A 14,171-nucleotide genomic window follows, 5' to 3' on the forward strand; every position below is an offset into this window, starting at 1 on the left:
TGATAGTGAATATCGACTCACTGGACCGGCATCAGAGCAATTGAGCTACTTGTTGAGCAATTTTATACAGGGACGCCCTGTGCCAAACAATCAAAAAATTAAGATAGAGCCATCAAGTGATTCCATGTCTTACTCGGTACCGAAAAAGGCAAGTCTCATTTGGAGGACTATTTTTGACCCAACAACAAGAGTCTTTACTCTTCTTTTGGAACTTTTAGCGGTTTTGTTAGGATATTGGTACTTTTAGTTCTGTTTAAATACATTTCTCTAGTTCATAGTTTCTCGCTTGGCGTTGCCTATACAGTAAAGAAACATGATGTCCTGTAAAGTAATGACACCGGGATATGGTAGCTGTTCTTAATAGTACAGCAGGACTTGGCACGAGGGTGAAGAAACAATGAAGAAATTTAGGTGGTGACACCGATGTCCGGAAGTACTGTACAACTATATATTGTTGACTGTTCGTACTTCTATAATCAATTGTAGAGAATAAAAAGATCATTCTTCATATTTCGCAATCAGCATTCATTCAAGGTCTAGCTACGCCATAGTTACACCCCTCGATAAGATAAGAGCTACGTAGAGCTCTTCCCCCCAAAAGTTGAACCAACCAGAGAATTGCACGACCCTTGCGCCACCATTCTTCATTCCAGCCAAAGGAATTCTGGCAGACACGCACCATGGAGGACCACCTGCGCCAAAGTATCTCCAACCACCCATTCCAGCATCGACACCACGGTAACAGCAACTCCAGCTCACCGCACTCACTCCAGCCCTACTGGTCCTCCGAGACCAGAATGACGCCACTCTCTATCAACGCGGCCACCACGACAGCCCTTGAACACGATGAGTCTAGCATGAGCCGACACCCGTACGATGAGGATACTACCACTGAGGATGCAGAGGGACAACCTCCGCCCAGGTATACACTTGAGAACGACCCCTTCCAGCTCGCGTCGAAGATCAAGTCCGAAGAAGAAATCCGCCAGATCCAGGCGAATATATCACGCAAACGCGACTCCACGCAGACAAGCAGCAATGGCCAGAACGTGGTGGATCTCGTCAAAGCACCGGGCCTGCGCGGCAAACAAGCCCTAACGACCAGGAAACTGCAAGGCTTCTACGAACGCCAAAATGAGAATATTCAGCGCATGCTCAAGCCTGTTGAGGAACATGTCCGCGCCGCGCGCGAGCTCAATTCTGATAATCGCCTGAAATACCGCATTGCCGTGTATGGAAGCTTCGCGGCGAATATCATTCTCTCTGTGGTGCAGGTGTACGGCGCCGTGTCGTCGGGATCGTTGTCCCTGTTCACGACAATGGCAGACGCCATCTTCGACCCGATGTCGAATCTGACGCTTTTGCTTTGCAACAAGGCTGTTAACCGCGTCGATCCGCGCAAGTTTCCCGCAGGCAAGGCGCGGATCGAGACGGCGGGGAATATCTGCTTCTGCTTTCTTATGACTGCCGTGTCGTTTATTCTGATTGCGTTTTCGGTGCGTGAACTTAGTGCGGGCTCAGAGGAGGAGACGAATTCGTTTCATCTCCCGTCCGTCATCGCTGTTGCTCTCGCCTTTACTACGAAGCTTGTTCTGTTTCTTTATTGCTGGACGCTGCGCAATCGAGTCTCGCAGATTCGGATCCTGTGGGAAGATCATCGCAATGATTTGCTGATTAATGGATTTGGTATTCTGACTTCCGTCGGTGGGAGTAAGTTACACTGGTGGATTGATCCTATGGGCGCTATTATGCTCTCGGTGCTTATTAGTTGTTTGTGGTTGCATTCTGCGTACGGGGAGTTTCAGCTGCTTATTGGCGTTACCGCTGATACGAAGATGCAGCAGTTGATCACGTATATCTGTATGTCCCCGCCTTCCCTTCCCATGTTTTCTTCTGCGCACTGTTTCTGTGCAGTTCAAGCCATAATCTAATCAACCACAGCAATGACCCACTCCCCACTAATAACAGCAATCGACACCGTCCGCTCTTACACCTCCGGCCCGCGACTTCTCGTCGAGGTCGATATCGTCATGGACCCGACGGAGTCGCTGCGTGCTACGCATGACGTCGCGGAGGAGCTGCAGATCAAGCTTGAGTCCTTGCCCGACGTGGAGCGCGCTTATGTCCATGTGGACTATGAGACTACCCATAAACCGGAGCATTTCCTTAAGAAGGAGCTTTAGAAGTTTGTATGTGTGTCTTTTTCCGAATGTTTTTGAGTGAAGACCTTTATGTCCCGGTGTTGGTGGTTGTATTTCTGGTTGTTTTGATTCTGGGTTTCTTCTTGCTTGTAGATAGAAAAAGCATTGCTACTGGGCCTAAAACGTCATTTAAATTATTCATAGAAGATAAGAACTTAATTAACCTGAGCCATTATAATGTATATCCTCTCACTCAAGATAGTTGCAGACGCTAGCATCATCATCCTCTGTATCCATTGGCATTTGTTCTAGCCAATAATATTACAGTCGTTTTTCGTATTCGGCATTTTGTCTTGCCGTCTCGACCGGCAATTTTACACTTGGCCGATGTTTGTCTGGTTTGCACTGGCTCACGCGCCGTGGAACGAATACCCGGCATAAGTTGGACCCCTAACTGGATTTAAGGGCGGCTTCTGTTAATAACGCCTTCATGAGCCTCTTGTTTCTTTGGTGAACCGACAGGGAACAGTGCCCAGACTCGAAATTGGTGTAATCTTTCAAAATCGGATCACTATCCAGCAACAATGGGTCCCAAAAAACGGTCTATTGCGTGAGTACAAACCCAACGACCTATTCCAACCGAGTGACTAACTCACCTGGACTCTAGTTGTAACCGGTGCCATGCCCAGAAAATAAAGTGTTCGGGGGAGACACCTTGTTCACGATGCTGCCAAGTTGGACAGGGTAGCGACTGCCGATATGTTGCTCGCGATCGCAAAATCCGAGTTGATGAAAGGTTCGTCTTTCCTCTTCCCTCTATCCTCCTCGGGGCCACTTTGACACAACAATCCAGTTACTTGGAACAACTTCTTAGCGACAGCAAAGAGCTTCGCAAACTTCGCAGTACTCTCAGTAACAGTAGCATTGTCGACGCTACCGACACTGATGTTAAGGGTCCTGCGGTACCACAGGCGTTTTCAATAAGTCGATCATCTAACCCTCCCACCTATGTGAGCGAGGCAGCATGCCCAGCTTTTGCAAGCCGTCTATGCAAGTACCTCCAGCCTTCCGATGATTCGGCAGAGAACCTCCCAGAATTGCGCTATACAGATGAATCAACCCTGTCAGCTCTGCTAGACATCGACATCCAATGGCCCAGTCTGGCATATGCCCAATTGCTAGTGCAAACGGCCCTCGGCCACGTCAACCCATCTTTCCATTTAGCACTGAGGAAAGAAACCCTCGATGTTCTGCAAACCATTTACCAAAAAGGAACATTCGACGACCCGACCCTAAAATGTAAATACTTCGCTCTCTTTGCCCTGGGACATGTTTATACTACGCCTCGAGACTCTTCGCGGTCGGCTCCACTGCCTGGTGCTGGCTACTTCGCGAAAGCACATTCTCTCATTCAGTTCATTCCCGAACGGGCCAGTATAATTCATGTCGAGAGTCTTCTCTGCATTGTATGTCGATCTAACTATGACGAGACAGAAACCAACGCTGATTTACATTAACAGGCATTTTACTGTCAATTTATGAACAGATTCCACTCTGGCTATCGGCTAGTAGGGACCGCATTGCGGGTTTGTACCAGTCTCGGTTTGCATCGCCCCGTCGCGGAGAGTCAATCCTTGGAACGAGAACACTGTTTACGATTGTGGTGGACTGTTTACGTGCTAGATCGCTTTTGGGGACTAAGACTAGGGTCTCCTGCGCAAATTGACGATAAAGATGTACATCTCGACCTTCCATCAGAATCTGTTTCGAAGATGCACCACGAACAATTCGCCGATAGTACTTATCAAAACGCTACCATCGGACTGGCCAAAATATGCGGGAAAACGATCAAGGAGATCTACAGACGGCCACACTCGCCTGCAGGCTTTTTGCAGCACGAGCAGAAGATTTTGCTTCAACTTAGGCACTGGGCCCGGTCTCTTCCTGAAAGTATGAAGCTTCAACAGGGAAGGTCCAATCCTATACACCTTGTTCAAGCGCATTTGCAATTTAACTTTGTAAGTTTTTTCTTAAATAGATCTGTCATGTCCACGTTAAGCTAATGGTGACTACAGTGTCTCATTGTGGCAATTCGGCCTGTCCTGCTCTATGTTCTCTATGAGATGCGTCCCGGTCATTCAGATAATTGTAAAGTCTCATCAATTGCGACAACGTTGAGCGAAGCATGCATCCACACCGCGAGGCAATCTCTGGCCAGGTGTGTGGAAGTGTGGACCACTGGAGCTGTAGCGATATTGGGCTACTCATTCCCATCCTTTATCTTCTCATCTGCGCTCATATTGATGATCTCAAGCATCTTGCCATTTGGAAATTCAAGCGATCTCGCTTCTGCTGAATCTGGTATGGAGATTCTTAGGGTTATGAGTCTCTCTGGGGATATCCTGGCGAGGAATTCTTATGAGCGTCTTCGATATGTCCGGCAATGCTTTGAAAACAGCACAGGATGTGCTGGTCCGTCTTTTGCAGACCTTAAGGCAATCGGTGGTCCGGATGAACCGACGGCAGCACACTTTGCAGACCATAAAGATATTTGTGGCCCCGACCAATCACCTGCAGCATCTTGCTACCTTCCACAAACCACTCACTATTCAATTGGCCACAATGGTGAGTCTGCACCTGTCGGTGATGCCTCATATGCAGTTCCCGAGCTGGCTCTATACCAGCCAGACCTGCAGGCATTCTTGGAACTAGATCAGTCAGGCATAGAATGCGATTCATTAAAGGACGGCGGGCTGCTTGCCGATATTGATGTCTCCTTTTTGTGGCCTCCAAGTCCCCAGTTCTGAGCTACCTGCAAAGCCGATACCCTTTTGTCATCTTATTTCGACCAAGTCTTTCTGTGATGTATGCTTAAATAGCTCCGTTATTAATACATTCAATTTCTGGAGAACGTTTCCAGACAGCTAAAAGTGTACAATGTGGCAGAAGCCCCGCTTGATTAACCTTAACTCTTAATCAAGTATCAACTCCAAATCGATGTCATTTAGTTCGTTGTATATTAGCTCCTTGTGTCAGCCCTTAATGTAAGGGCTTGTCCCTATTCACGGGATATGCGATACATCATGATAAAACCTGATCGTTCTGAAAACTTCGGCGTGCTCGTATCCGCGGGTAGTAGATGAGCATCGCCGTTGGCAAGGAACGCTTCTTTCAGTGCACACCTTCCTACCAGAAGGAACCCAATACCCTCATATAACTTCACCGCCGCGTGATTACTGGGCTTCACCATAAGTCGTACCTGGACGACAGACGGCTGGGGACGATAGAATTGCAAATAATCGAGCGCTTCTTGACACAATTTCTTCCCCAGACCTTGGCCCCGATATTCGGACAGCGTGAACAGGCTTAGCATTTGCCATCTTTCTTCCTCCGTATCCCACTTGGGGGCCGGCTGGCCCGATTCCGCGGGAAGAGTAAAATCGGCCGGTGATAATGGGCCCCGGATGCTGACTTGGCCGACCCATTTAACATCATTCAACCATGGCTGATCAGCATTTTGTGATGTGGCGGCGCAGATAAACACCTCGCGGCCTGGGATAGTCAAAAGATTGACCCAGTCGGCTTCTGTATAGGCTGCTTCGAGTTCGTATGTGGAGGAGAATGAAGCAGGGGAGGATTTGAGGGCGTTCAGGCGCAGTTTTCGGTACTTCTGGGCAGACAATGCCACTCCTTCGGTCTTGGAGATGCGGAAATAGATATAGGTGAATTTAGATGTCATAGTGGACAGAGTGAATGTAAACGTTAGAACTCCGAGGCCAGCTGGGATTTCCTAGTTACTTCGTGGGTTTTTATAGTACTTTGTAAGTAGTGGGCCTTCTTGCGTACCCACTACGGCTAAGAATCAATTCGCCGATCCGTTTTCACAGCAATACTCGAAAACAGATTCTCTGCCGGAGTCTGGATTTGCGTATCCACTAGTAAATTACTGGATAGTGTCATGTGACAATGATTGAAAGCGATGGTATTCAGGTCTAGCTATCATGTCCATATTTATAATAGAGAAGCGGAAAAACCTATACATACAGGTGCAATCTTTCCACATCGGGGCACAGTTTTCTGATTGGGAGAATGCCAGGCGAGTCAGCGTCAGGATGCGGCAGTTGGATAAATTACCCTAGAGCCATTATACTGACAAATCTCTGTATAGACTAGTAACGAATGCACCTAATGGGGCCGAATCGGAGGTCACGAATTGTCTAATATCGAAGCTATCTAGATTACCCCTATTGAGAATAGTAGGATCCTGGCGCTGCTGCCTGCTTGTCCGTCCTTAGCTGCCGTCCACCTCCCAAGGCGAAAGACTTCATGTACACGGAAGCTTGCCAACCAGAATGTCTCCGATTCCGTCTGCGGAGAACGAAGTCGCAGTGACCGATGTGAGGGAGTCTACTGCACACGAAGAAGCTCAGGAATTGGAGGATATGAGAAATCATGTCAAGTTCTCAAGTTTGGTCTTGATTTCAATCGTACTGTGCTTGGCGACTTTGTGCGTAGCAGTGGACAATACGATAATCTCGACCGCTGTCCCTCGGATTACCCATGACTTCCACAGCATCGACGATGTGGGTTGGTATGCAGCGTAAGTTTTCCATGATCCGTCAATTCCGAAGTGAGGCTTTTGGAAAACACTAACGGATCCTTGAAAAGAATCTACCCATTGACGTCCTGCGCATTCCAACCTTCCTACGGCAAGATGTATACGCTCTTCTCCAGCAAACTCGTCTTCCTAGCAGCGTTGCTGATATTCGAGATCGGAAGCGTTGTATGTGCTACCGCACCGAATTCTCATGTTTTCATTCTTGGACGCGCATTAGCAGGTCTGGGGTCTGCTGGGATACAAGCAGGTACTACACTCATTCTTGCTGAATGTGTTCCGCTACACAAGCGACCGACATGGAACAGCATCATTGGTAGCATTTTTGCAGTCGGGAGCGTAGCTGGGCCTTTACTGGTATTTACATATTCCTTATCCGTACGTAATTCGTTACAGTGATTGACTACTGGAGCAGGGAGGAGCGTTCTCAGATTCAACTACCTGGCGTTGGTGTTTCTACATCAATCTCCCAATCGGAGGCGCTGTCATGATCTTCATCGCCTTTTTCTATGACGGTAGCCGCGGCGGCAAGAGAACATTTGAGTCGACCGGATTTCGCAGCCAGATCGCACGCTTCGACTTGGCTGGTACTTTCACCTTTGTGTTGGCAACGGTTTGTCTTCTCCTAGCACTCTCATGGGGTAGGACCACATATGCATGGGACAATGCCCGCATCGTAGCCCTGCTGATGGCTGCTGGTGTCCTGTTTTGTTCTTTTGTCGGCGTCGAATACTGGAGGAAAGATGGCGCCATCATTCCTTTGCGTTTACTACGCAGGCAAAGCATACTTGCAGCAATCTGGTTTGGCCTCTGCCTTGGAGGTGTGTTCTTTGTACGTGATTCCAACGCAGACTTCACAGTACATCTGGCTGACCAAGATACTATAACCTTCCAGGTCAATGTTTTTTACATACGTGAGTATCGAAAATAGTTGGGGTGGTAAAGATAAATACTGACCTAGATTTCAGCGCTATGGTTTCAGCTCGTCGATGGTGTTTCTGCCGTCGAATCCGCAATCTTGTTCATCCCATTCATGCTTAGTGTCGTTGGTGGATTCATGTTCGCAGGCTTTGGGACCGCTGCAACGGGATATTACACACCTTTCGTCTACGCTAGCTCAATTCTTATGTCGATAGGTACTGGCTTTTTGATGACTGTTCGGCCTCAGTACACCTCGAGAGCCAAATGGGTCGGATTTCAGATCCTGTGCGGAACCGGAATTGGCCTAGGAGAAGAGCAAGGACTATACATGGTGCAGACGACGCTTCCTGAAAATGATGTGGCAACTGGTCTCGGGATCATCTTGTTCGCGCAGACGTTTGGCGGAGCCGTCTTCGTGTCAGTTGCGCAGGCAGTCTTCTTGGAAAACATCACCAAGACACTAAAAACACTGGCCCCGAACCTGGACCCTCGCTCTGTTCTAAGCGGCGCATCGACGGCCCTACCGGGCTCTTCTCATGCTCAGGCATCACCAGAATTGCAGGCAGTCTATGGCGTGGCGGTCAAAGACGCTCTTCGTGTTGGGCTTATACTAGCAACGGTCTCCAGTCTAGGTGCCTTGTTGTACGATTGGAAAAGTTTGAAGACTGAGCTCGATAATGGAAGGGATGCACGTACCAGTGATCATGAGCTGGAACATGTAGCGGAAGTTCGAGCAGAGGGTATAGTGAAATAAAGACCAATATTAACGTGCGGAACAGGCGGAGACTATAAATGAATCAATTCAAACAAATAGATTGCTTGTCTACAGTAGTTTTCGACATCATTTTAAATCAACATTCACACGACTTGATTCTCGGAATACATCCGAAAGCTACTAATCTTATTTCAGGTCACCGCTTTAAATTTTTGAAATTTCGGCCAAATCGTGATATTAATGACCTGCTACACTCGGGTCACGTCAAAACAGTCTCAGGGCCGATTACATCCATGCACACATACACACACACTGCCTCTCTTTCTCAGGGCTGGGGTGTTACTATTATAATTTCAGCCCTAAAAGCAATAAGAATACGCTATTCTCTGTAACACCACCTGAAGAGCTATATTTAGAAAAATGGGAGGCTATAGAGGAGGCTATACGAGCCACTCCGTCAACATTTAGTGGGGTTAAGTAGATAGTCAAGTGAAGATCCACAAGGAGGCTCAGCCTCTGCGCTAGAACCAATTCATATTCCTATTTTAGATAAGGTAGTCATGTCATAGTAGATCAGGCAACGATTCTCACATGGGTTGCCTAAAGAGGCTATAGGCGAATCCTGAACACAGACAGCTTGGCTTGTCTTGGCACGAACAGACTAACTGACTCTCCACAGCCGAAGGGATTTTCAATGATTCTCTTTAAGGCCGATACGACACCATGTCGGCCAAATCTACAAAAAGATGAATCATCGTTATAATACCGTTATGCCCAATGGAATCACGCTGAAGCGCCAGGTAGCTCTGTTGATTTGACAAAGATCGTCCGCCGACTTTCCCCTTTTCCTTGACTGTCACATTTTGCTCATTCGTCTTACGCCCACTAGTCAAAAAATAGAAGGCTGTGCCTATGCGGTAGAGAGCAAAACTTGGTATGTAAAGATGATATTGTTTTCTATGGCTTCTGCCAATTGTGATTACATTTCAGAGACGACTTAGAGCCCTTATTGTCGATGATATTAATAGAACATACCACAACTCGAAATACTCTAACCATCCCCCTGGCTCCTGCGGTAGCCAGCCAACAAACAACATCTTGTCAACCCCTTCCTAATCACAGTACGAAAAGACCAGCAAGGACTGCAGCACCGCCTATCACCATTTCTTGAGCTGTGGCAATCGGCATGGCCGCATTGGTGGTGGCAGCTGCAGAACCCGAGCTTGTAGGAGTCGCCTCGTTGGTCGCTGGAGTTGTGGTAGCACCTGCTGCAAGCTTCGATGATGCCGAAGAAACCTGCTCTGAATAATCGCTCGCAGTGAAGGGGATCTTTGTGAAGCAACCGTCGGAATTACCCCCGCTTGGCATACTCCTTGGTAAAACATTTCTGGCTTTCATGTTGGAATTCGTGCTCTCAACGCAGCAATATTTATCGGGGCCCAAAGCGACCAGGCCGCCAGGGCAGCATTGGCCGTCCCAACTGTTCCAGTTCGCGGGGCAACTGGCTGCCGTTGTAGTGGCCGCGAGGGAGAGGGCTATGAACAGAAGATGCTTGAATGATGGCATTGCGAGTTTCAGATGGACCAGATGAGGGTAATTATGAATGATTTAGCGTGTTGAGGGACTCTGAATATGGATTGTGCTTAACTTTTATAGACAATATGGATGCCACGCAGCTTGCTGGGACTGAGTCGCCTTGCGCACGGAGCTACGATAACTTCCTTCTTGATTAGTGTAGAGACTCCGAATGCGTTCCCTTAACGAGGAACCAAGGACAAGGCTGACTCTATCCAACCTATTCGTGACTGGGGGGCCTGGACGGAGAATAGGGGGCCTGGACGGAGAATAGGGGGCCAGGAAGAAGAATAGGGGGCCTGGAAGAAGAATAGGGGGCCTGGAAAGAGAATGGGGGGCCTAGAAGTAGAAGGGGGAGCCTAGAAGTAGAAGGGGGGGCCTAAAAGTAGAATGGTTGGGGGCTGGATAGTACTTGAATTGGGACACGCGATACATGAAGATCCAAAAGCGGGGAACCACTATTAATAGGTATTAAGTGCATAGGAGTTTCATGTAACATACAAAGACTATATGGCTCTCTACACCCACACACAGCGTTCTTGAATGTAGTAGCGATATCATTCAATGCAAAAACTCCTGTGTTTTTCAATCCTGTAAAAAATTGCGTGTTGATTTTTCAAATCTTGAATTCGACTTGTCTTCAGCAGAATCCAAGCCTTACCAGTTGTGTCACGTGATGAATCAGCGACGAGGACGCGCCATCTGAACAATGATCATCGTTAATTTCAACTAATTTGATTGGAAGCAATCGAATCATTTCTTCTAGCGAAAGTTATGTATCATTCATTACGCTGTAGCTGAGCAGTCGAAGAATGGAATTTTATCGTCTGTTGTCTGCCAAGTTCATGGCTCGCAACCAAATCTATAAATCCCTGGTAGAGCAGCATTTGACAAATAATACAGAATTTAGGTTAGGTCTGATCAAATTTGCAAAAAACCTCGTTAATCCCGAGGCTAAGTAGCACAAGTTTTTTTATTTATGTAGATCAAGCAGAATTCGCACCAAATACAAGAGTCGGGGCAGACAGTAACCCTTTCTGGACCAGTCTGTCAACGGTCGCCTCAATACGAGCAATGTTGTTCTCTTGCTGAGGCCCAGTATGCTTGATTTTATGGTAAACAGTCTGCAGAGGAAAGATAGTCGAAGCTGGACCATAAAGCTTCATCTTATCTTGCAGAAGATATTCCATGCTGGAACATGTCTGCCCCGAAAGCTGGAAGATATCCTCCTGAATATGGCCAAACTTGATGCCACTTGACGAAATTGATTTTTTGGAAATGAGAGATGGAAACCACGATACCAGTTTCTCAAGCTCATCTAGACAGATGATTTGGAAAGCCCAGAGATGAATGTATACGTTGGCAATTGTGACGTTAGGGAACCACAGAGCGGGCTTTTTAGGTGATGAAAGGTCTGATTCAGAATCTCGCATAACAGGCCAGTGAGGAAGTGTCACAATTTTCTGCCGTAGCGTCACTTCCCACTTCTCAAGCCGGGAGAGTACATCAACAAGTTGATCGATAATGGTTCCAACGTTGGAAGTGCTAGCTTGGTATGGAGCCTTTGGCAGATGATCAATCTGCTCTAGAACGGAAGGAATAATTGCAGCCTGACTGAGAAGGTCTTGCATGGGCGATGGCTTCATTGTGGTGAATGGTACACGTATCCATTTTTCTAAGGCGAGGAATGTTTTTCGACGATCCTGGAAGGCTTTGATTACCTGACAGTTCCGAATCAGCCTAGTTTTCATGGAAAAATTTACTGGGTCAAAATCTTATACCAAAAGAGGCCTGAATCCAACGAAAAGTTTGTGAAATACTCCCAAGGTACACTGTTCTGGGCCACGGGCCTGGAATAATTGTGCAACACCTTGGATATGTGTACCTATACCAGGGGCAGAGTTCGGAAACATCAACTAACATATGTGTAAGCAGGCGTCGTAGAAGGTTCTAACTGAGCTTACTTACCTCTGTCAAGCTGAGACACATTATGGCTGCTGCAAATTCGGCGTGGAAAGGGCAGTCAGTAGCATCAAAGCCGTGCCTTAAAGCCTGGATGGCTTTGTGATAGCTATGTGTAGAGTCGATGATGTGACCATTCCGCTGAGGGTTCTGATGCATAAGTGAAGTTGCCAAAGACTCTATTGCCGCTGGCAAAACGCTATCCTGGTTAGTTTGGTTGCTGAGTGTTGGCAGCGCTTCCACCCAAGCGCCGCATATTCGAGATTGCTTGTCGTCAGGACAGTCCTTGATATAAGGTATCTCATCTTCCGGAACGTAGTTCTTCACAAGTATTGCGATTTGATCATCTTTTTTAGATTGAGCAAGACTTGAAAGCTGTAGTGGGGCTTGAAGGACCTCATGGCCGGCATTTGAGATTTGTGTATTATGCGATTTCTTTCCAGGGTCACCCTGGGTCGTCACTTGAACCCGAGTTCGCTTTTTGCGAAAGGAAGTTTGCGACACAAACATGAAATCCTTCTGATATCCATCACATTTTCGACCCGTGAAAACGCATTGGGTACAACCCGGACGCTTTCCATCGCACTAGATGGACGTTGGTTCTATCATCCTTTTGAAAGAGCAAATATAGGGGCTCTTACTCCAATTTTCCGAGTCCTACAAGTCTGACAGACAGATTTCTGTTTGACCTTCATCTTCAATAATAAGACATGACATACTGTGACATGTCAGCCTTGGACCACTCACTGACTCAGGTTTGAGCGTACTGACTAGAGTGTGTTAAATATTGTTGATAGTCTGATCCTTTGATTCTTCGGGTGTCAGTGGCATAGTGGAGCCGCCTTAGAAGAATGCAGATATCCAAGAGGGGAACTCTTGCTGGACGATCGAGCTAGATGGGTGGCGGTGATCTCGACGCTGCTTCCCGCCACCATCCGTGTGGAGTGGTAAGTCAGCCAATCATCAGGATTGAGGAAGTCTTGGCGGAATATAGGACCAAAAGCGGTTAGTATATGGTCGCGAACTATGAACACGGCTGAACTACGTTTCTCCCTGGATTCCTGTTTTTCATGGTGGCGATTGGCGTTTCAATTCTGTCGATAAACTAGCGGTAGGCCCACAAAAGAGCAAGGAAAACTAAATACGTTTGCACAGATAGACCGATTGTTCTTGATTACAAAACCTTCTGGGCTTTTCCGGGTACCAACCAGTGCACCTTATCGTTGACCCCCTCCTCAATCAGAACCGACTTGAGTTCTTTCCCAGCTTGCTTGAAGTGGCCCCAGGACTCGAAGTGCATAGGAACGAGGACATCTGCCTTGAGTTCACGGAAGAGACGGGCGCCTTGCTTACCGTCCATCGTGATCTGCAGGGGACCATCAGGAAGCGGTGCGTGCGCGCTACCCAAGTTAAGGATAGCAGCAGTAATATGCCACTTCTCAGGGATCTTGGTCAGCTCCTCGATGTAGACCGTGTCACCAGAGATGTAAACGGCATTGGGACGGCCGTCAGGGCTAACACCAAATTCCTCTGTTGTCAGGATAAAGCCAGTACACTCTCCGCCAGGAAGATGCTGGCATGGGGTGCCAGTCACCTCAAACCTCTTTCCTCCGATAGCCAATGTAACGGTTTCCCAAGGGCGAAGACCGCGGACACCAGGACGAGGAGCTAGCTTCGTTGCGCCATCCATAGTAGTGAGGACGTGGCGGCCATCCAACAGTCGGCGGCCGACTTCGTCCAAGTTGTCAGGGTGGTCTTCATGGCTGAGTAGAATAGCATCAATTGGCGGCAAATTCTCAAGACCAAGGGCCGGGGTGTCCGTATTTTTGAGGACAACGATACCCAGATCCCATTCGGTGCCGGCAGGAGAGAAGAAAGGGTCTGTGAGGATTTTGACACCGTTGATGTCTAAGATAGCAGTTGCTGTACCGATATGGGTAATTGTGAGAGAGATTTTGGTGTTTGAAGAAGCCATTTGTCTGAATGAGGAGTAATCAACAGATATAAGTTGTTGTTGAATATTTAGTGGTGGAGTCTTAAAGCAGAAGGTAAAATTTCGTAGGAATGTCGGGCCTCAGTACTCTTGAAGAGAAATCGAAAGATGCTCTGGGCTCATGCCGCTTAAATAGATCATTTCGCCTTTAGGCCTTTACAAATGCATGTGGGCCTTGATTATTCAATATCCGTCCAAAGGATGTAGTTAATCATATTATGATTATTAAGTTCGAATCCTTGGAACAGG

At 47.5% G+C, this 14,171-nt stretch overlaps 8 protein-coding genes across 8 annotated transcripts; 3 read left to right on the forward strand and 5 right to left on the reverse strand.

Annotated features, from left to right (window-relative positions):
* Positions 1-680: 680 nt before the first annotated feature.
* Positions 681-2,183, forward strand: N7510_001193 (cation diffusion facilitator family transporter; the record flags this gene model as incomplete). The annotated part of the gene is made up of 2 exons (XM_056973120.1): positions 681-1,860; positions 1,942-2,183. 2 exons carry the CDS (start codon positions 681-683, stop codon positions 2,181-2,183), a joined length of 1,422 nt encoding a protein of 473 aa, XP_056838237.1.
* Positions 2,184-2,725: 542 nt separating this feature from the next.
* Positions 2,726-4,948, forward strand: N7510_001194 (transcription factor domain-containing protein; the record flags this gene model as incomplete). Its single annotated transcript, XM_056973121.1, has 5 exons — positions 2,726-2,751; positions 2,809-2,937; positions 2,995-3,607; positions 3,662-4,159; positions 4,217-4,948. The coding sequence occupies 5 exons, from the start codon at positions 2,726-2,728 to the stop codon at positions 4,946-4,948; spliced, it is 1,998 nt and encodes a 665-aa protein (XP_056838238.1).
* Positions 4,949-5,199: 251 nt separating this feature from the next.
* On the reverse strand, positions 5,200-5,880 carry N7510_001195 (GNAT family N-acetyltransferase; the record flags this gene model as incomplete). The annotated part of the gene is made up of 1 exon (XM_056973122.1): positions 5,200-5,880. One exon carries the CDS (start codon positions 5,878-5,880, stop codon positions 5,200-5,202), a length of 681 nt encoding a protein of 226 aa, XP_056838239.1.
* Positions 5,881-6,493: 613 nt separating this feature from the next.
* On the forward strand, positions 6,494-8,431 carry N7510_001196 (MDR family MFS transporter; the record flags this gene model as incomplete). Its single annotated transcript, XM_056973123.1, has 4 exons — positions 6,494-6,741; positions 6,810-7,113; positions 7,172-7,670; positions 7,725-8,431. The coding sequence occupies 4 exons, from the start codon at positions 6,494-6,496 to the stop codon at positions 8,429-8,431; spliced, it is 1,758 nt and encodes a 585-aa protein (XP_056838240.1).
* A 1,077-nt stretch (positions 8,432-9,508) lies between these two features.
* N7510_001197 (uncharacterized protein) lies at positions 9,509-9,958 on the reverse strand (the record flags this gene model as incomplete). The annotated part of the gene is made up of 1 exon (XM_056973124.1): positions 9,509-9,958. The coding sequence occupies one exon, from the start codon at positions 9,956-9,958 to the stop codon at positions 9,509-9,511; it is 450 nt and encodes a 149-aa protein (XP_056838241.1).
* A 995-nt stretch (positions 9,959-10,953) lies between these two features.
* Positions 10,954-11,613, reverse strand: N7510_001198 (uncharacterized protein; the record flags this gene model as incomplete). Its single annotated transcript, XM_056973125.1, has 1 exon — positions 10,954-11,613. One exon carries the CDS (start codon positions 11,611-11,613, stop codon positions 10,954-10,956), a length of 660 nt encoding a protein of 219 aa, XP_056838242.1.
* A 304-nt stretch (positions 11,614-11,917) lies between these two features.
* N7510_001199 (uncharacterized protein) lies at positions 11,918-12,439 on the reverse strand (the record flags this gene model as incomplete). Its single annotated transcript, XM_056973126.1, has 1 exon — positions 11,918-12,439. The coding sequence occupies one exon, from the start codon at positions 12,437-12,439 to the stop codon at positions 11,918-11,920; it is 522 nt and encodes a 173-aa protein (XP_056838243.1).
* Positions 12,440-13,103: 664 nt separating this feature from the next.
* Positions 13,104-13,904, reverse strand: N7510_001200 (MBL fold metallo-hydrolase; the record flags this gene model as incomplete). Its single annotated transcript, XM_056973127.1, has 1 exon — positions 13,104-13,904. The coding sequence occupies one exon, from the start codon at positions 13,902-13,904 to the stop codon at positions 13,104-13,106; it is 801 nt and encodes a 266-aa protein (XP_056838244.1).
* Between the last annotated feature and the right edge of the window lie 267 nt (positions 13,905-14,171).

This window comes from Penicillium lagena (genome assembly GCF_028827675.1).
Source record: "Penicillium lagena strain IBT 129212 chromosome Unknown utg000001l_segment0_segment0, whole genome shotgun sequence".
NCBI lineage: Eukaryota > Fungi > Ascomycota > Eurotiomycetes > Eurotiales > Aspergillaceae > Penicillium > Penicillium lagena.